The 21,686-nt window shown below is 34.9% G+C and overlaps 2 protein-coding genes across 4 annotated transcripts in view; one reads left to right on the top strand and one right to left on the bottom strand.

Moving 5' to 3' along the window:
* MetRS (methionyl-tRNA synthetase 1) overlaps nt 1–21,686 on the bottom strand; it is an 86,203-nt gene that overhangs the window by 48,138 nt on the left and 16,379 nt on the right. The window contains exons 4-5 of one of the 2 annotated variants that reach the window (XM_081743326.1): nt 14,898–15,041; nt 7,179–7,343 (exon numbers count right to left, since the gene is read on the bottom strand). In XM_081743326.1, the coding sequence (XP_081599452.1) occupies nt 7,179–7,343; nt 14,898–15,041 (309 nt within the window). Of the gene's footprint in view, nt 1–7,178; nt 7,344–10,656; nt 10,738–14,897; nt 15,042–21,686 lie in introns of those variants that run through there. The other variant, XM_081743327.1, reaches the window with a different exon arrangement.
* Nucleotides 14,951–21,686, top strand: part of Lnpk (zinc-ribbon metal-binding protein lunapark) — a 139,241-nt gene continuing 132,505 nt past the window's right edge. For both annotated transcript variants that reach the window (XM_081743331.1, XM_081743328.1), the window contains exon 1: nt 14,951–15,061. In XM_081743331.1, the coding sequence (XP_081599457.1) occupies nt 14,993–15,061 (69 nt within the window). In that variant the 5' untranslated portion in view covers nt 14,951–14,992. The remainder of the gene's footprint in view (nt 15,062–21,686) is intronic.

The following is a 21,686-nucleotide window of genomic DNA, read 5'->3' as shown; positions in this document are numbered from 1 at the left end:
CTTTGTAGAGCTAGCATATTTCATGTTCAAGAACGATCATCAATCTTGATGCACAGTTGGATCATAGTGACCAAATAGCGAAGTTTATCACCTATTCGACGTTAAACGCAACATGAAAAGTACTACAACAGTGGTACTCCTACATGTTGCTTAACCGATCCAATGATATAAAAACTGTTTATTATTAACAATATTTTAAATATAATCGAAAAGCACAAAGGTGTTCGAAAGGCTCAAAAGGAGAGGGTGTAGTGTTTAGGTATGATGTATGGAATAACGAGATTCAATTTCAGATATTTTCTCTTGTAATAAGAGGATCCTCGCTTTGATCCCCAGTTCAGCTTTTCTAACGTATTCTCCATTTGCCTGTGTAAATATTATTTTCTTGTTTTACTTCTTCAATAGCACACAATTTTAGATTACTGAATGTGTTTTAATTCTTTTATATTGATTTATCAATGTCATATATCTTTATGGATAATATTGCGCAGAAAGGGGCCAGTAATACCTGCAGCAAAAATTTCATGTGTGTGTTATTTTATACGTACTGAAGTGTTATGTCGACAAACACTTGCATTAAGTCATACACAATACGGTTTGGAAACCATTCCTTGAACAATAGGTAAGAATAGAAACAATAACTGCGCGTATTTTAACAGTAGGACTAGAGCCGAAAGCCCGGGTCAGAGTAGGGTAGAATGAGCAAAATTGTAAAATGCCTTCGGTTAGAAAAGACTTAGGTTGAGTAACACACTTTTTGATTAATAAAAATATCCTTGAACGCTCACTATTCAAATATCGCAATCGTCACATTCGGCTGCAATTGTGCACTAGTTTTTGCTTTCCGCCAATTATTAAGTTTCATATGAGAAAACTCCAAACGAGATTTGTAAATAGTTCTCACTAACATGTGCTTACTAATGTAAGATTCAGAAATAGCAGGTGAGGCTACTCTCTAACGGGTGAGAATTAGGAATAGGATATCGTGAAGGTATGGGTTGCACACAGGGTTGGCAAAAACCATGGTTTTTATTGAAAAAAACAAAACAAAGAAAAAACAGGTTTTTTGGTTTAAACCTTTTTTTTTTTTAATTTACTCTATGTATTTATATTAGATATGGATAGAAATTAGTTTGTTTCGCCTTGGTGTTAATATGCAACAACAAGGTTATGCTGGAAGGGGTCACATAAGCTTCAAGCGTAATACAAATCGCTTCTCGGCTTCATTCAAGAAAAATGGTCAATTTCGACACGAAACCTGGACTAATTGGTCACAAATGCGATTGCCGACTCACTCACGAAGGACTCCTGATAAAAATACGTTGTACTGATCTTTATATAGGCCTAGTTGTTAATATAATTGCCAAGAGTCATTTCAGAAGGACAAAAAGATAAACAGTTACACAAGTAAAGACATTATACAATTATATATAAATCGGGAAACTCCCGCCTTAGCCATTGGTAAAATCCTGTTATTACTTTAAATGTATTTGTAAATAAAATTTTAAGGTTAACGTATCATAATCACTACGCTAAATCTGAGGTATTAAATTACGAATTTAAACCATGGTTTAAACCAGCCAACCCTGGTTGCAAAAGGTACATTATTAATGGGCTCCCCCCTCTAGAACTACAGATTCCCCCTCCAAAATGTGGTGGACAAACACCGTGTGCGTGGGTTTTCTCGGGGTTCTCCCGTTTCCTCCCACTTTCTTCATTCCACCATTTCATTCATTACTCATCATCACCGTCTCCTTTAGCCTAACCGGCATAAGCGTGGGACGTAAAACAAAGATTTCATTTCATTTCATTTTCCCCTCCAAAACCGAGGCGACTGGATAAAACACTGCCGTTAACAACGCTTCAGTGCTAAGAAAACAGAGTCGAGAATATGCAGAGTGAACTGTCGTCGATACAAACTCATAATATGGTCCGGTAAGGTCTCTTTCACCTTATTTTTAACAGCATACAGTGTTACTACATGACGGACGACCACGTCCCGAACGGTCACCTCCCTACCGTAAAACATGGCTGTGCGTCGTAGTTCTCTGGTATTCTGTGGGTCCTGTGATCACGCTCACAGGATTTTGTGAACATATTAAGTGACCAACATGCTTTCGGACAATGATATAATTTTCCGAGATGGTAATAAACCAAGTCATACCGCTAGAGCCGTTGGGACGTGATTTCGTGAACATCAGAATGAATACAATATAATCTCAATGTCTCATTATGATTGAACATTTGTGGTCAGTTCCGGAGCAGATATCTTCCTCCACCTTCGCTGGTAGCACTGCACGAGGAATGGTTTAATATTTCTCTGGAAACCATTCATAACTTGTATGTTTTCATTTGTCGACGAATCACAGCTGTTCTGCAGGCTAAAGGCGATCCAACACCGTATTAATCAAATTTGTTGAATTTTCTTCGGTGTTTCCATTATTTTGGTTCCAGTACATATTCTGCTTGCATGATTCTAAAATACTGAGTCACAAGTCACCACGAAAAGTCACATGTTTGGACCCATCGAAGTATTGAAACAAGAATTCAAAGCTCTCTTTGAAACACGCACTCTTCATGGAAGTTATTTCGTGGAACATTTTGAAAGAAGGAGGAACAAAGAAACTCATATAACAATATTTCTACCTATTGAAAGAAACATTTCAATTATTTAATAGGAGGAAATAAAAAAATCACATGGAAATTATACCAATTGTTATATCAACATACATTCTACTCTAAATGTAACTAAATTCGTAATTATCTCGTTGCAAAATTTTATACGAGTTCCTTAGTGTTTTCGTACATAGCTCACCAGTACCAAGCAACGACCATAAGGAAGATGTAAAAAGGTTCTGCATCAGAAAGTCAATGTTTGTACGTATACGTCTCCAATATGTGAATAATTTCATCACTAAGTAAAATCTAAAATGTAAACATTCTGCAGCTGGTGCTTTTAAGGTAAGATTTGACTATGTGTAACATATTCTACAATTATTTGCATACAATTAGTGCAAAAAGTATTGATACACCTAAATAAATTATTTATAAGTGTTTAAAATCACTATTCCATAGAACTTTTTAATGAGTATGACGAAACTAGTTTATATTCTGTTTCATTTTGTAAATGTATGAATAATTTTTGCGCTAACTGTATATTGTTTGGTAATTATCTTTAGACAATAAGCAGGAAAGGACGAAACACAGAAAAGTCTCCATTCAATCACCTTACTGTGGAGATAAAACCATCATTTTCTTCTGTTATTTTTACAAGTGGAAGTAGCAATGCCACAAAAATATAGAAAGTTTCGTTAAAATGTAGGAAATATAGGATTTATAGGAAGAGATGCAAATATATAGGAAAAATAGGAAATATAGGAGCATTGGAAAGCATGATATTATTAAGAAGAGGAAGAGAAACTGGTTGGGACATCGCCTAAGAAGAAATTGTATCATGAGGGACGTCATAGAGGGTATGGTGGCGGAAAAGAGAGGGAGGGGACGGAGGAGACTACAATTAATGAATGATATAAAAACAGAAAGATCATACGTGAAGACGAAGAGGTTAGCGGAGGACCGTAGAGCATGGAAGCTTCTCAGCTGCGGCAAGTGACCTGCCAATACGGACAGAATACCTATGGTGAATCAATCTCTAAGGAATTAAGCACAACTCTACTCACTTCTTCGACATCCTAAACAAATCTTCGGCGTCATCACAGTCATTTTGAACTGATCAATTATTATTCGCATCCTCAGGAAGAATGATGCATCGGAAAATATTCACATCTCCAGTACATTATTTACATACTAAGAACCCGAACGGGCTAGGTCATGTTTGTAGGATATTTCGGGCTCCGGATTCAAAGTTTACAAGCTTATGCACCTAATCACGGTAGGGGCTCTTTCTGCACAAATCAAAGTGATATTTAACCATGGAATGAACGAGACACAAGGACGCTAACAGAACTGTAGTGTGAATGGAAGTCTCTGTAACTCATTATTTCCACAATTTTTCAGTTCCAACTTTTCTCATTTCTGATTATAAATGTTAAAAAAAAATATATATATATCACTTCTAATATTATATGTTGACCAGATAAAAACATTACGATCAACTCAAATAATGGAAAACTATACTTTTTTTTATTATTATTATTACATGTAGTAAATTTAAATATTTTGTTTTTCACTTTTTCATATTACGACGACTCCCCAATGTCTTGCAACCAACATAGCCTTCTCAAACTAAAGTTCTGATGGCTCCAGGTAGTAACCAACACATATTGATAGCTAATTAGTCCGAGGAAAATACTTTAAAAATTTAATGTAGCTTTTTGAGTTTTTGTCTCACCGTACGTAGTGTGACTCCGGTACAAGCAACGAATAACTTAAGCAGCACGTCGCACAGTCTATGTCAACAATCACAGTCCGTCACAAGTCACAGCATTGGGTTGCACGGATGAATTCAATGATAATGAAACTCTGAATAACTGAAAATTTGAATATTGTAGAACTTTCTCCCGTTTCATTCTTTAGCAGCAGAATTTTCCAGAACGCTAAAAGAAAGTATCCCCTTATTCTTAAAATTTTATTTCCCGAATTTCACACTTCCAACATTAACTCGGCACTTTTTGAGAAACTGTTCCTCTTTCCCCCTTTAAAGGCAGAATTTTCAAAAACGCTTGCACACTTTTTTAGTAATTTTTAATGAAGAGATAGTGTGCCAGATTTACAACTTTAACTTCAGTGAATCTCCACATTGGGCACTTTCTGAATAAATAAATTAAAATCCAGTATCGTAGAGACGTTCCTGTTTTTTGTGATGGAATTTTCGGAAAAGGAATTCCATGACACACATATTCCTTTATTTTTAAGAGTTCGCACATCAAATTTTACATCTCCATCCTAAGCGAGTCTTCGCATTTAGCACTTAATGACTAAAGAGGAGAAATTTCGCTATTACAGAAATGGAGAAAAAGAAAGAAGGAATCGGCCTGGGAAAAATAACTTAGATACCACCCCGGCATTTGCCTGGTATGAATGAGGAAAACTTCATTCAGGATGACTAGCCTGAAAAAGCTTTTTCCATTTTTTCGAACGAGTGCTCCCACCGGGAATCGAACTCGGGACCGCTCGCACCGAAGGCGAGAGCGTTAGAGACTACGCTACGTGGGGCCACTTTATTAGTTTTAGTTAAGGGTCTGTATACCTAATTTCACACCTCCAACTTAAGCGATTCTTTGCACTCAGTACTTAATTATACAGAAAAGGAAATTTGAACATTACCCATTTTTCCCTTAGTAGCAAAATTTTCGAAAATGGTGAAATGTTTATTTTTAATGAAGAATTTATTTGCCCAGTTTTCTCTCTCTAATGTCAGCATTTCGTAAGATACCCAATTCCTAGCAGAAAATCTAAACCCCTTCTCTTTACCCATTAGAGTATGTTTTTCAAACGATTTTTTCTTATCTTTTATTTCCGTGGCAAAAGGAGTATTATGTTCAAATTTCTCATTTCTACCTATAGTATTATTGAAGGTTCAGGACTCACTCCTCTCTTTCATACAACAGTATAGATATAATTTAACTATTTCAGCACTCCTATTCATCCACGGATCCTTCGTATCGTTATTATGCAATTTCCTAAGTACACGAGCATCAAATACCGGACATACCACAAAATTTTCTAGTCATTTAAGATATTAGCGTTTTATATTGATATTTTAAGGTGTTAGCCTTCATAGTAGTAACCACTAGTTTGATTTGTATACTTGCTCGAGTCGGTTTTCCTTTTTATAATATCCTATGTGTAGACCAGCGTTTCCCAACCTTTTTCAACTTGCGGCACACTTCAGGGTAACTTGAATTCTCGCGGCACACATATTATTATTATTATTATTATTATTATTATTATTATTATTATTATTATTATTATTATTATTATTTGAAAATATAAAATACTGTATTATTTTTGTCTGATTACTGACATCCTTCTCACAGAGAAGAAAGCTAGACCACTGTTTTTTTCCCCGTGGTAAATCATTATGCTTATTTTTCATTTTAATTTAAAAATAGAAAACAATTACAATCAGATATAGGGCTCAAGTTGTTAAAAATACACTTTTTTTTTTCGAAAACTGTATCCAACCTTTCATTAAGAAGGAGGATCACTAAATAACGAACGAACAAACGAATCTCTTTTACTTTTAAAACACAAATATAGGTAATTCGTATGCATGTTTACTTTGCCGGAAGGATTGAATAATATTTTAAAATTTCAAGTTACGAAATAGTCTGCAACAATAAAGAAGCAATAATGGTCATAACAATGATAACAAATACTTTTTTTCAAAATTAGAAATGTACAGAAAAATGTTCTACAGAAAAGTAACACAGTATGAAACTTTAAATTTTAGATTCATAGTAATAATTTGAAATACAAATATACCTTTTTCTGTATGTCTTGCAATTTGATTGCTATAGAATTAATAATTTTGTTCCGATTTCCTCGCGGCACACCAGTGACCCATTCGCGGCACACCACTGTGCCGCGGCACACCGGTTGGGAAACGCTGGTGTAGACAAATAACGGATGAAAACAATCGACTTTTGTTGATGCTGGAAGTTATTTTACTATAGCCCATTTAACGAATTTATTTCACTACTTTCAATATTCGTTAACTCTGTTCTCACTCATATCTTTGGTTTGGCTGAAGAATGTTAGTTAATTCCATGATTTTTCTGTGTTCTTCCTAACAAAAATTATCCCGTATCCTACTCAATTCTTGCATTAAATAGCCTAATACCATTTACAGTTAAGATGTAAGAACACCAGTCACAATAATCTGTAGAATTATGTAATGATAGTGTAGGGGAGAAATAATGTAAACACAATATAAATGTCTGTTTGGATTTACACTTTTTAATATTAATGCTTTTTGTTATTCGTATCTAGCCTATCAGTATTTCAGTCAGAGTGAATATAACAGAAGTAATTGATTTTATATGTGTCCTTGTCTATTTTCATCATCAAATTGTTACTCTTACTACGTTTACTTTGATCTTACGTTAATATATTAATACTGATCGATTTTAAAAATTCTGGTACGAAAGATACTAACTAGGACTAGAGGGCTGCTCTGAACTTATATATCCACAAGTTAAAAAGAATGAACTTACATCTGATCCTGGGCTACTAACACGATGTTCCAATGTAGGATAATTCCTCTCTTGGTTTTCTGAACATCCATGCCTTACAGCAGGAACTGGCACCCACACAGACATAAGTGACGACTTACACGCATCTACACCACCTCCTTTTGGAAACAATCTGGCCACAGCAACCTGCAATGAATATCGTTCACAACATAAAATATATAAAACAATTTTCTTTTTGTTATCCTAACTCACTACTTTATTCGTATTTCAGAAACACTTATTTACATACCAGTCGAAACTGAAGCCCACATTATTTAAATTCTCCGATATAAGGAATTAATTTATGAAGTTCAGAAAATAACATTAGATTACTCCTCTACCAATCTCTAGCCATCTTTGCTACTGAATTCACTTCACAACATTTAACCCGATGTTCTACTGATATCGCTGTCATTTTTACGCAGTGGATGGCTATTATGATGCACAGTATAAACGTATTTTCTGCACTAAGTATTGCATCAGCTCCATATTGCATGCACGAAACAAATATGATGCAACAAACACGTTCGTTTCAAAGAAGAGCAATGTAACCATTTTGTCCTTACGTTTCAAAACAATATAGAAGTTTAACGCGTCAGTTATGCCCTGGGGTAAAGGGAAGAATGATTTAAATGTTATTACGAGTAATGTTTTACATTCCTCAATCCTCTACCTTTCACAAATTAAGGTTAATTCGAACATGAAACGTAATGAAATCTTTTACGTTTTACGCCGCACGCTTATGCCGGCTAGGCTAAAGGAGATTGTGAAGATGAGAAATGGTCGAATGAAAGAAGTGGGGAGAAACAGAACCCCGAGAAAACCCAAGCACACAGTGTTTGTCCACCACAAAATTCACTTGGCGCGATCTGGGATCGAACCAGGGATCCCATGCACCAGAGGTGAGCATTCTACAACTGAGCCACTGTCGCCCCTGAATTTGAAAAATCGCGCACGAAATTCGAACGCCTCGTATCTTCGTGAACTACCTCCACCCTTTTAATTTCATTGTATGTTAAACGCTTAAACATGTGTTAATTATTTTAAGTGAAAAGTTCAATGCCTTTAACTTTAAGGGATTCTGAGATACGGACATAATATAATAACTGTCTAGTTGGAAGTTGGACTAGTCATCCAAACTAGTTGCAAGACAGATTTTCTAACGAAAATATACACCACGTTTTATCAAAAACGAATCATTTTTACGTGTGGTTTCGTATGTATATGTGCAAATTGTAATGTAGGATGGATTTTACCTCCTTTCAACGCCCGTATTATTGATGGATTTAAGCCCTAAGCAAAAGTTTATTTCTGAAGATTGGAGAAAGGTACATTCCAAGTTTTAATATTATTAGATAATTTTACTAAAACTATCGTGGAACAAAACGGATAGACAGACACACACATTCCAGTTGAAATGAATGACGGAAGCTCACCACGCTCGCTTCAATTATACATAGGTCCTTAATGATTATTTAGAAAAAACAAACACACACACACACATATATATATATATATATATATATATTGTAACCCTAAGATGTTTAGCTTTCAAGGGTTGAACAACTTAAAAATAATTAGTAATGTTTTTGTACTCCTAGAAGTTGAGATAGCTTCCAATATTTCGGATCCATAAGTAAGAATCAATTTTCAAGGAGCACTGAGGCTTAAAAACATAGTTCTTAAAAATCAATTCTCGTTCATATCCAAACTATTGACAATTATTTCGACTTCCATGAATACGAAAAGGCTTTTTTTTTTTTTTTTTTTTTTTAAATCTTGTAACATTCCATTCCTTCAATAAGTCATTTGAACAACTTGTCGACGGGGAAGAGACAACAGAAGGAAAAAAATACGCTTACTGTCGCAGGAAAGGGGGCTACAATGTTCATTGTACCGCACACACGTAATAAAAAGTTACGTTGTTTCGACTGAAAAAGAAAAGTAAGAGTGAATGTATGTGCGTGTGGAGGCGGGGGGGGAGGATGGACGGCGATTGCTTTGAAATGAATCTTGAGGTATCTGCCGAACCAAATTCTCATATCAATCCTACATTTCCCCAATTTCGCACTCTTCCGTTCAGACCATAATTAAGTGTAGTGTTTGCATTGTGCTATACACAGAAAATCTCACACTTAGAAGTCATCAGTTCTTACGAACTATGCTCTGTTGTTTTTGACCAACAAAAAAAAAAAAAAAAAAAAAAAATTAAAGAGTGGCGCGTTGGTGTAATCGATAACTGCTACTATAATAAACAACGTTCTTATAAAAATTCATATAATAAATTATTATTTGCATATAATCTAATCATCGCTTTGGATTTTGACTAGATCGTACTAATACGTTATCTGCTCAGCAACTGTATGCAAAATCGTGAAACATTCTAAGATTACCCTTAATTTTAAAAAAGAACAAGAAGAGGAAAATGAAAATGTGGGAGACCCTAAATTCCAATTCGTGCATAAGTTTGTCGTAACAGGGATATTAAAACGTGGTACTGTCGGTTTGTATACACACTCGAGAGTAAATTTATATATATATTTCAATGTTGGAAAGTGTTCACAAGTATATTTTAATTTATTCGTTTGAAGAAGAGATGGAGACAGGGGAGGGAGGAGAGCACACGACAAACAGAGCATATGCTTGAGAAATGAATTAAAAAATAGTGTTAAATTTTAAGAAACAATTAAAAACTGAAATGAAATCTTTGAATTTAACGCCCCACGATTATGCCTGTTAGGCTAAGGGAGACGACGGTTAAAGCAAATAAATGATGAAATAACTGGTGGAATGAGACAGTGGAAGGAAACCCCGAGAAAACCCGCGAGCTAAATGTTGTCCACCACAAAATTACTTGGTCGGAGTTTGAACCAGGGACCTCTCGCATCAGAGGTAAGAGCTCTACCATTGAGGGTTTATGTATTTAAAAAAAAAAAAGTTTCGACAACTAAGTATTTAGTAGAAATAATAGTGCCTTCCTCCCTTTGGTATTGTTCTTCCTCTCTCTTACATCGAATATACCAAGCTAGGATTCCTTCGTTGCAGCTATACACATATAAATGTATATAACACAATATATTCCATGGTAAACTTAGTATATGTACAGAACTTAACTACAATATACTGAAAAAAACCTAATACAATATACTAAGTCCATAATTATTATCAACCGAATTAAAATATGTGATCGTTTGACTTTTAGCTCCAAATATATTAATTATAAATCTGTCAAAGTTGATTTCTTTTCACTAAAAATTTCCACCTGAGGCTTCAGAATACAGTACCAAGTTTAAATGTTTGAGAATATTTATAATACACTATTGAAAGAACCGGACGTGACAGTCATCAATTCTACATATATGTCGTGACTAAGAAAATCGTACAATCATAGAAGTCATTCGCCATTATAACTGACAAAGATATGAAAACAGACTTGGCAAATGCAAAGCAAGCACATTACCCACTGCATCTCTTTTCCCTTTTAACTCTCATTACACTAAGCTTTGTAACATATAAGGAATACATCGCAAGTTTTCACAGCAATGAAGTTAACAGAACTGACAATGCGTTACATAAATCTTACTTTTACATGTCTTGGTAATTTTTCTTCTTTGTTATTGATTATTTCTTAAATATTTTAATACATATAGTAGTTTGTGTTAAATGTTTTCAACCTAGTATGGAAGTTATTCTAGTTTTATCTCATTACAAGACAATGCTATTTTTATCATCAATTGTCAGAGAAACACACAATGGAACACAAAAGAGTTGTTTATATTTCTCTAAAATACACAATTTGTTTAAACTCCTTGCAACGGCTGATACAACACCAAGCATGTTTTCAACAGACTAATTTTTATCTTCAGCTGTTCGGAGGATACATTAACATATTCAAATACTAAACTTATATTTCACATCAAAGGTAATGTGTACGTCTCTGGAAATGCATAAAACTATTGAGTCACAGATAAATTTCATCAAGGTTCTCGTTCATCGATGTGCTTTGTTAATTGAACTAACGACTGATTCGGCTACAAACAACCAGACCAAAGTCAGCGGAATTCAATTAAAATGTAAGTATTTATTTTCAAAAGTTAGCAAGATTATGACTATTCTTAAATACCGATATTTTTGCGATTCTTCTAGCTTTCCATCATACGATCGAAATTTTTCCCAACTTCTAAACAATTTTTGCATTATTACAATTACACAAAAACTCACAACTTCAGAAAAACTGTACGCAATTTGAAGAGTGGTGTGTTATACAGAAAGAGACACGACCTACATAGGTTACAAGTGCATGTGTACAAGACATGACTATATTTTAATCAGCAACACGCTACAACATAGTACTTGTAATAACATAACAATAATAATAATAATAATAATAATAATGATAATAATAATAATAATAATAATAAACACAGAACAACCTGTATAGAACAAGCCAACTAGCTTCTCTCCTACCTGTTCCTGAAAGTGGTAGCATAAAATGTACACTACAAAGTAAATGATTGAAAATTCAAACAGGAGAGAGTAGAAACGTGAAATTGTACTATGAATCGAGCCACAGTTTTCGGACTCCAATTCAGGTGCACAAACCACTACACTATCCCATTCTACCTAGACTACTGCACACTAAGATCGCGCTACAATTACGTTGTATATCCTCATTCCGGTTTAGCTTACGAAGCCCTACGACGTTTCAATTACTCTAATATTCAGTTTAAGTTGATACCAAATGGAATCTACGTCACAAGTAACTATGTTTTACGTCAACGGTTATGCCGGCTAGGCAAAAGTTGACGCTGATGATGAGAAATGAATGAAATGGAATGAAGAATGTGGAAGGAAATGGGAAAACTCCGAGAAAACCCACGTACATGGTGTTTGTCCACCACAAAGTTTACTTGGCGCGAGCTGGGATCGAATCAAGGATCCCATGCACCATATGTGAACGCTCTACCACTGAGCCACTGTGTCCCCATCACTGGTAACATACAGAGTGAAGCTACCAGTGTGAATTTCACTCTATAAAATAATAATAATAATAATAATAATAATAATAATAATAATAATAATAATAATAATAATAATAATGCATTATCACCATTTAACATGACTATAACATTTGAAACTGAACGCAGAACACATTACCACAAGTAAAAACGAAAGCTCAGTATAAGCGACCGTGTAATGACTTAAGAATTTCAAAAGCAAATGCTTATGTTTCTCAAGTATGCCTCCTCGTGTCAGAGTACACGAATAATGGTTTGGGTCACTCTTTAAACAAAGGTTCAATTTCATGAATTTCAATGTTGAAAAAGGGTGTTACGTTCAATTCACATACTCGTTTATCAACAATGCAAATTTAGTTGATTTTGATAAGTTGTGAGAGCTAGTGCATAGTAAGTAGCCAGCAGTCTTTCTATTCAGTCCAGTCAACAATAAGGAGAAAAAAAAAATCTTTATTTGCACAAGAAACCGACAGCATCCACATTTCCAATTGTTCAAATATACGCTTCCGCACCCTTTCTAGCTTATTTCTAAAATTTCTTTAGCTTCCACAAAAATATTCATATCTCTCACATTTTCACGTCTTCATTAAGCCTACCTCTATCCACCCCCCGATTCCAGTCTTACGTATGAACCACTCCGTAGTTAGATGTAGCTAAATGTAGTTTAGGAAACAACGCAAAAAAATATTTCGAGTAAAATGATCTTTATCAATAATAATAATAATAATAATAATAATAATAATAATAATAATAATAATAATAATAATAATAATAATAATATAGCGATTATGAGAGGTCATTTTTACGAATTATATCTTAACTTCACATACTCCACGACACATCTGAATTCAATACAACGTACATATAATTGTACTCTGCACTGAATTGTGGCTTTATATCTTAAGATATGATGGTACAAGTAAGTTTCTTATGATTAATGTAACTTTAAAAAAAAAATATATATATATATATACTTGAAGCAGTGATGGTGAAAGCTTCAGCAATTTCGAAGTTTTATAATTCTCTGAAGTCTGCAAAGAATATTCACATGAGATGTCACAAACATTAGAAGTGCCCTTCACACAGTACTACGGAATCATAGATAGCTCGTTTTAAAGACAAACCATTTCAACACTGAAGATAACTCCGGATCCATGAAGTGTCCTTGAGATATAGTAAAATCGCTCAAACCGTCCCCAAGCGGCTACAAAGGAAGCGGAACACCATTGAAGGAAACCGCGTGTTTCTTTGTTACATGGGAGGGATAATTCAACAAGTCCTTCCAGTTGACGGTGGCCTTCGAGTTGACCTGCTGAAAAAGAAAGCGATGTTGCAATTTTCACCCTCTTGCTTACTGATTCTTCAGTAGTCTTCACAGAAAGACAGGTTTATGTAGATTTTTCGTTACTTTTGTTTTTATTGCATCCTTCTCCTTTAGCTTGAAGGGCATAATTGTGGGACGTTAAACTGAAATATTTCATTTAATTTGAACTCAATTTGGTTATGTTGTAATGAAGAGAAAAAAGAAATCAATCATTAGTTTCATGATATGTGCTTATATTACTCTTACATATAGCATATTGTTAATATTATGTAACTTCCATAACGATAACGCTTGTACGAACCAAACAAATCCCCATGAAAGGCGGCCCTAGGGGATACCGATACAGCATCATTCAACTTGCCTCATTGCTTCACTTTTGTTCTGTTCATTTATCTCCAACTGTTTTCATATTAGTGGTACTAGACGTTTTATTTGATACAGGCACTATGTCTTGGTGGCCATTTTGAAAACTGTGACCGATATGATAAATCTTTTGCTACAGTAATCTTTAGTTTTTAAAGATCTATCGAACGAGGATATCACTCGCCCCACGTTTCCATTTAAACTTTTGAATTTGAGCCCCCATGAAGGGCGGCCCTGGGGGAGACCACGACAATACCATCCGATGTGCTCCATGCCATTTCTTATTCGAATTTTTGTTCGGTTCATTTATCATCAACCATTTTCAAGATATTTCCGTAGGAAGATTAAAATGAGCCACCCTATATATATAATACTCTGACAAAGTATCAGTTATTCGATGGGCGCCACTCCAAGTTTCCTCTCCAAAGACCTTTCGCTCCCAGAACCAGCAGAGATTATTTATAGCTTCAATTTTCTAGGACAAAGAAGGTATTCTGTTGGTGGACTACCTATCTCGGAACTCTTGTGAGCATTATGCTAATCTATTGGACCAACTGCACAGGCCAATTAAGACGAAAAATTGTCCAAGAGGATTCTCATTTTGCGCGATAACTGTCCAACTCTCACGTTCCACGTTGTGGCTCGGCTCCTATGGTTATTGTTTGTTCCGAAACTTGAAGAAACACTTCAAAGTACATTCTTGGGAAACCTGGTTTCAGCCCAACCAAAAACGAAAAGCAAGGCCTAGAAAAACATCGCTGTACCGAGTGCATCAGTCTGAGCGAATACATTGCATAACTGCATCCCTTTATAAGTACTCATTCAGGGCACACCTAGGAATTTTTCAGGATCCCTCGTATTTTACATTAAATAAACAAAGTACTCATTTATGTTGCGCTAAAAAGTCGAATACTTTTTGACGTAGCAAAGGTAAGAGCATTTTTTATTTGCTAAAAAACGTGAAACATATGTTTTTATAGATAACATGTTACTTACTTTCACAGGTTCCTGTCCCTGAATCCGCTGAAACCATTCCTCAACTTTGGGATACCGTGAGATAGTTTCTTTGCTGAGGCCACTGTCCGTAGCTAATGGGAAGATGGTGCTCCAAACAACGATGTCTGCTACTGAGAGATTCGGCTGGAAAATGGAAAAGCAAGGTACACTATATGTTTAACTGTTGTACAACACTATTATACAAAAAGCTGGAACCAGTCAGGCCCGCAAACAGAGGTAGGCTAGGGGGGCCTGCCCCTCCCCCTAAACTGTTCGTGGCCCCTCCAGACCTCAATGGCACTCGTTAAAGAGCTGAACAGTGTGTCTACTAAAATTCCAAAATGAAATTTCGTGACTTTTTCGTGACCTTTTCTTTACCAAACCATAAAATTTCGTAACATTCTCAAAAGGGAATTTGGGCACGAATTAGGCCGAATCTTCATGCATGCGATAGAAACATGCTTTGCTAGAGATTTGGCAGCGTCTAAAGCCGACCATAGACAATTTTGGTGGTGAATTTTGATGTTCTATTGAACAAATTTTTCCAGTTCGTATTTATATTAGTACAGATAACATAAAAGAAAAATTAAAAAAAAAAATCGTGACCCCAAACTAAATTTCGTTACTTTTTCGTGATATTCGTAACTGATAGACACCCTGTGGAACAATATAGACACGGAAAAGGTTGAAAGATGAGATGTCACAAAAAGGCATGACGACTTTTCGTTATTGTGTCATAGTGTCCGTAGGTTTTGTACGAGTTCTACCGTTCGGTCTCACATTCACTTCAATTATCATCTGTTTCCTTCAGCCTGAAGGACGTAAACACGAGACGTTTAATAAATAATTTCATTTCTTTATTATATATATTAAGTGAAACCGACGTCTACCTACTACATATATGATGCTGCTCTAAACAAAACACATTTAACTCGTCTTGACTACCACTGTTACGAGACGTTTACTGTTTGTTAGCCGAAGAGCATGTTTCGCCATCAAAAGCCCGAACTAGCCACTATACAGAAATAAAACATCTTAAATTAGGCTATACAAGAGCCAGCAAGAGAAGATCTCTGACAGCTAGAAGCGGCGTTGTCACTACTCACGCGTCAAGGATTTCCTCGGTGCATCTATAATGGCAATTTAATTGATGGTGTAAGACAGAGTGACCGTGGTTGGTAACACTAGCACCGAAGTAGGGGCTGCATTTTCCCTCCGCATATAGTAAGAAACTTCAGAGACCATCTCTTGCTGGCCCTTCTATAGAGATAAATTGATGGAATAAACTTCTGACAAATCTAGATATAAGAGAAGGAAGTTGATGCGTTGATCGTAATAATGTTCTGAGGGCGACTATTAGATAAGCAAAATGAGTCGAGATATTATCTCTAATTAAACGCTGAAACCGGAATTAATAGCAGATTTCTACCACTTCTGGTTTTAGCAGAAAGATTAGAATGAGATGCAGTATATTTTTAGGACGCTTAATTTATTACAGAAAATCGCTTCTCTTATCTATTACCGCTTCCACTCTACATTGATCAACATTCAAAAGCAAAATGATTGATTTCTAACATTTCCGGTTTGATCCTCTACCACCAAGTACTTGTTGAGAAAGACAGACGGACACATATATGAAAGAGTTTTGGTTGGTGAACAAATATGTGTGCTTTTTCTTGCAGCCTGCTAGTTGTAATCGCGATAGTTAAACGTGGAAGTCAGGAAGAGCATAGGCGCTGTAGAAGTTTAAATTGAGAAGAAATGTTAGCGAAATTAGAAGGAAATGAGCATTCGGTAACTGGTGAGTGGACAGTACACCAGTGGTGAACAACTTCAGGAATCCCTCCAACATACACCACAACCACAGACAACGAGTAACTCGTGGCTATTGAATCCCATAATACCGAACATCGAAGAATTTAACTGTGTGGCAGACATTCGCCAATACGATTGTTTTTCAAAAACCGCTCATACAACCACAAAGTTATCAGGGACACTGAGGAAAACGCTAAGAATATCTCGTCTTTGCTTAAAAGATAACGTTTTCTTTTCATATATTTATACTATTTAAATTACTCTTTTTCATTATCTTAAATTAATACTAACACATTTATCAGCATAACGTAACTGAATCAAGACAAATTCATCATATCCTAACCTGGATTTCTTCTAAGTTTCCTATATGCATTTCAACATACAAAATTTTACTTAAGACATGAACATTGTGCAGTAATTAGTCAATTTCTTAAAAATTAATAGAAACATTATCTCTATCCAAGAGAACAAACCTCTGCAGGCATCTGTACGTGCAACGTAATCACGAATGTCATATTCTAAAAACAGAAGAGAATACAGTGAAAAACACTTTCCCTTTTGACCAGTGAGGTTGCATAAGCCGTGAACCCGTATTAGCAAGGGATTCTACACCCAACGAAGATAGATCAGGAATTCTGTCTACATAAACCATAAGTGCTAACCTGAGTAACACAATTAACTATGTAGGGGAGGCTGTGGTAATAAGAGACAAAAAAATATTCTTGCACTTGCATTGATTTCTTGAGGAACTAGAAAAAAAAATATGTGACAGTACTAAAAAAAATTAAACCTGCTGATGTATTAGCACATTTTTCCAGTTGCTTTCTCACAAACCAAAAAAAATATTTTGTTAAACAATTTTGTTGAAGAATTTTGTTAAAGTCAGTCTCTCTTATTACCCCTAATGGGGAATAAGAGACAGGGCTCTCAGTACTCATGTACTTAGAATAGAAAATGAGTAGTAGTTTGAGGAAAAACCTTCAGACAATTCTGAACAATTTATTTATTTTCGGATCTGAAATACGTACATATGTTTCCGAAATATCAAGATTTAAAAAATGAAATTCAATAGTTCGTTCGGAAAATTTATTTGCCTGAGTATTAAATATCAAAAACCATTGAAACAAAGTATAGTTGCGTTTCACGGAATCTAGATACATCATGGATAAAACTCAACACTAAATAAAAAAGAATGCTGACAAGAAATTTCCTGGAGAATGTCGAAAATGAAGTTCCTAATGAAGAAAAAACGCCTTTGAACAATAGTTTTAGCTAACTTAAATGGATTGAAAAAGCTATTACATTGTAATCATACAAGAAGAGAATATTGAAAAATGTTGTAAATCTATTGTTGATCAAATTTTATGTAAAATGTAGCCTATGTAAAACTACATTTTCGAAAAACATGTAAGATAAATATCAAACCTTTTACGATGTACAGTCGAACGATCATATGAAAAATGTACAAAAGAGTTTAAAAATGTTATGCTAGCCTATGTAAACTCTAAGTTAACATTTAAAAAACTCATAAATGTAATTTAAGTTTTAGCGTAATATAATTACAGCAGGTAGGCCTTATTGATTATCTTAATCTGGACCACTTAAACAGAAAAAGTGTACAGGCCAAAAAGAATTGTTGGCACATAGGAATGAGTTTAACAAATATTAACAATAGTCCTATAAACACCTAGGCCTACCAAAAGAATTGTCTGTTTTGGTTTCAGAAGTCCTTTTTCACTTTGCTATAAACACAACGAATTTTTTTGAGCTATCCTCTGGAAATCTGGAATGGCCCATTTCCATCCAGTTTGATAGGTCCATGAAACACAAATTTGGATGTCACTGTTTGAATGTCATAGGCAGGCCAATTGAAAGCACTTAGGTGTTTTTTTTTTTTTTTTCCAAAAATTTAACCTCGCACGGTCCTTCATCTGGGCAAGCAATAACCCTCCCAATATACCAATCAAGATCATAGTATACGGCGTAATACATTTCTAAGCAAGATTCTGCTCTGCTTGGATCAATTTCTCCTGGCAAACTTTCACTATTTGATGATGAAATTAGTTGATCCAAACATATTCTCCATTGTCACTTTCTATGCACAGATTCTGAATTGCCAGAGTAGGACATTTCCTATTTACTTTCTATATACAAAAAATAGCAGGTTATACTCGTCACACGCGCTAAATAAACCTAAAATTGAACTGGAGTAATAAGAGACAGCTGTATCTTATTACCCCTTCAAAATTTCTAAAAGGGATAATAAGAGACATGCCCTCAATTGACCTGAAATGCAATGTTTCAGCATTTTCAAAATTTCACATCAATCTTCATACTCTTGGTCACAAAGTTACATAGCAGTCATTTCCACATTTGTAACTCATTTTTCACAATAAAATTTTATTTTAAAACAGTCATGAACTTCTGTGGTAAGTTCAAAGTGAAGGCGTTTTTTCATAGCATGACAATAATATAAAAACTCGTATTAGTTCATAAGTGCAAGTGGAGTGGGAAAGTAAAGGTATTGATGTTGGCATTACTTATTTTATATATATATATATATAATTTTGATTTGATATTTAGGGTATTTTTTGGCCGTGTCTCTTATTACCCCGGCCTCCCGTAAAGGACAGCAGGATTCTTATAAAATCTACGAGAAATGCTATGAACGTACAATTTTATGAATTCCATCATTTGCGAAACCAGGACATTCCGTCAGCGAATTCTTAACTCCAATTCCTATTATATTAAAACGAACGTATATGATTTAATCTACGACTATTTCCTTCAAAATCAAACTGCATCATCTACATCATATTTTTTCCAGGTTTTTCGAAGTTCTATCGCTTACACGAATTTGTAATTTCAGGTCCCTGTCTTCTCTTTCTACTCAGTGATTCCATTTCAAAACGTCCAGGGTGGTCCACACGACCGTCATAGATTTAGTTTATTTTTTAAAATGAGAAACTGCATACAAAATTATTAGACCTATATTGCAGAAAGAAAATTCTCCTTCGATATACAGCCTTCCAAAATGGCTGCCCTCCTCTCAGTTTGCTCGAAAAACTTAAAAACATGTCAAATTAAGTTTTATTGTAGAGAAACGAGTGTACTTAGTAATATAATCGCAATAGTAGAAAGAATATAAAGTAGTGGTGTTTCAGTGGAGGGGAAAAATTCGTCTGTTGGTCCAATAGGAATCGCACAATTCACTCGTAATGTTGCCAACTTTGGTGAAAATTTTGCTAACTTCAAACATTTTTATTTCTACCCTAACGAGCTATATCAACTATCTCCTTCTACCATCGAACTCGACTCGATAAGGTCTCTCGAAAATGTAAAGGACTTACGTTTCTGACTATTACATCCTACGTTATAGTATGATGAAAAGCCGAAAATTTCATTAAGATGCCATGCTTGACCGCCATTCTCTCAAAAACTGCACCACTGAAAAATCTGAACATTTTACAACTATTGGAGAAGTATCGAAGTATTTAATATTCGTTAACCGTTCATGCGGCTGCAGCCCCTAACCTTCGCAATTAATTACTGAAATTTTGATTTTTGTACTTGGAATATAAATATTTCCTATGGGCATTTAATTCCTGTACACAAGGCAACTTGAAAATTTTGAGAGTTGAATCCTGACATCAAATCAAGTAGAGAAGTTCCTATAAACGTGAGTGGAATTCCGTTTCGTTTTCGAGAGGGTTTCGAACTCAGGACCCAAAATCGGCTCGCAACAATGGAACATACATACATACATATTATATATATATATATATCGCATTAAATCAGAAACTATGCATTATGATAAACTTCAGAAAATTGATTTGTATCATTATGAGATTTTTACGTGCGTAAAGGCGATGCAATTCGGTTGGCAGTGTTGTCAACTAGGTAGAACTTTTGTTTCCAAATGACACTAGGTGGTTTTTATTTGATATTTGGTATTCATTAATGATTGTAAAGATCATATGAAGCACAATTTTCCCCACATCACGTGAGTTTCCGAAAACTTACATGTATTTCATTAAAAGGTTTTATCTTGTGCGTTATTGATAGTTTGCAACATTGAGTGTGAATATTACTTGATGTCTACCATCATTAGTAAAACCAAAATGTCATCTCTGTGTAAGTTGTCATAATAATAATAATAATAATAATAATAATAATAATAATAATAATAATAAAAAATCTTCATTTTATTATTGCAGAACCTCTGGTGACTCTACGCATCAAGTTCGAACTTGTTCAAGAAGCGAAGTGGTATCTGCTCGGCAAGTTGTAACGTGTTCAATAAGTTCTGCTGCAACCACGAAACAGTTCATTACATAATTCGGTGTCGTGAACATGGTCCTAATGTTCTCTGGAAGCATCGAAATTGTTTTCACTGGTAACTTGACATTGTAGTGCACTAATTACAGTGTTTGTGTGAATAACAATGGAGAAGTCCTATTACAGTAAGGACCGTATTAAATGTGTTGATTGTGCTACAAGGCATAAGAGGATTATGTACAGAAAAAAAAAAAATATATAGACAAAAATTTTATCTTGCGGTAAAATATGTGGATTACGTACAGCGTGTCTGCCAAAACTTAGTATTAAGGGAGGATGATTTATGTAAAGGGTGCTTTGAATATTTACCGTGATGAACGTGAATGTGTGTGATATTGACCACAGAAGAAAATGTAAAGATGAAATAATGCACCAGCAAGATGAAGAATTCCTTCCTTGGAATGTAGATTTGGAAATCCGTAACCAGACAATTAACGTACTAAACCTGAATGTGTAGCTATTAAAACGGTCGTCATCGGTGAAACCTAGACTACGGCGAAGGATTCATCTCTCAAAATTTTTCATACTGCCTTCCAAATAGTCTTGTGTACAAGACACAAATAATCATCCTCATATATATATATATTACCGCATGATAAAATTTTTGTTGAGAATTCTTTCTGTACACAATCCTCT

Source organism: Thermobia domestica, chromosome 16, assembly GCF_964235325.1.
Source record: "Thermobia domestica chromosome 16, izTheDome1.hap1.1, whole genome shotgun sequence".
NCBI lineage: Eukaryota > Metazoa > Arthropoda > Insecta > Zygentoma > Lepismatidae > Thermobia > Thermobia domestica.
This window is presented reverse-complemented; position numbering and strand designations above follow the sequence as displayed.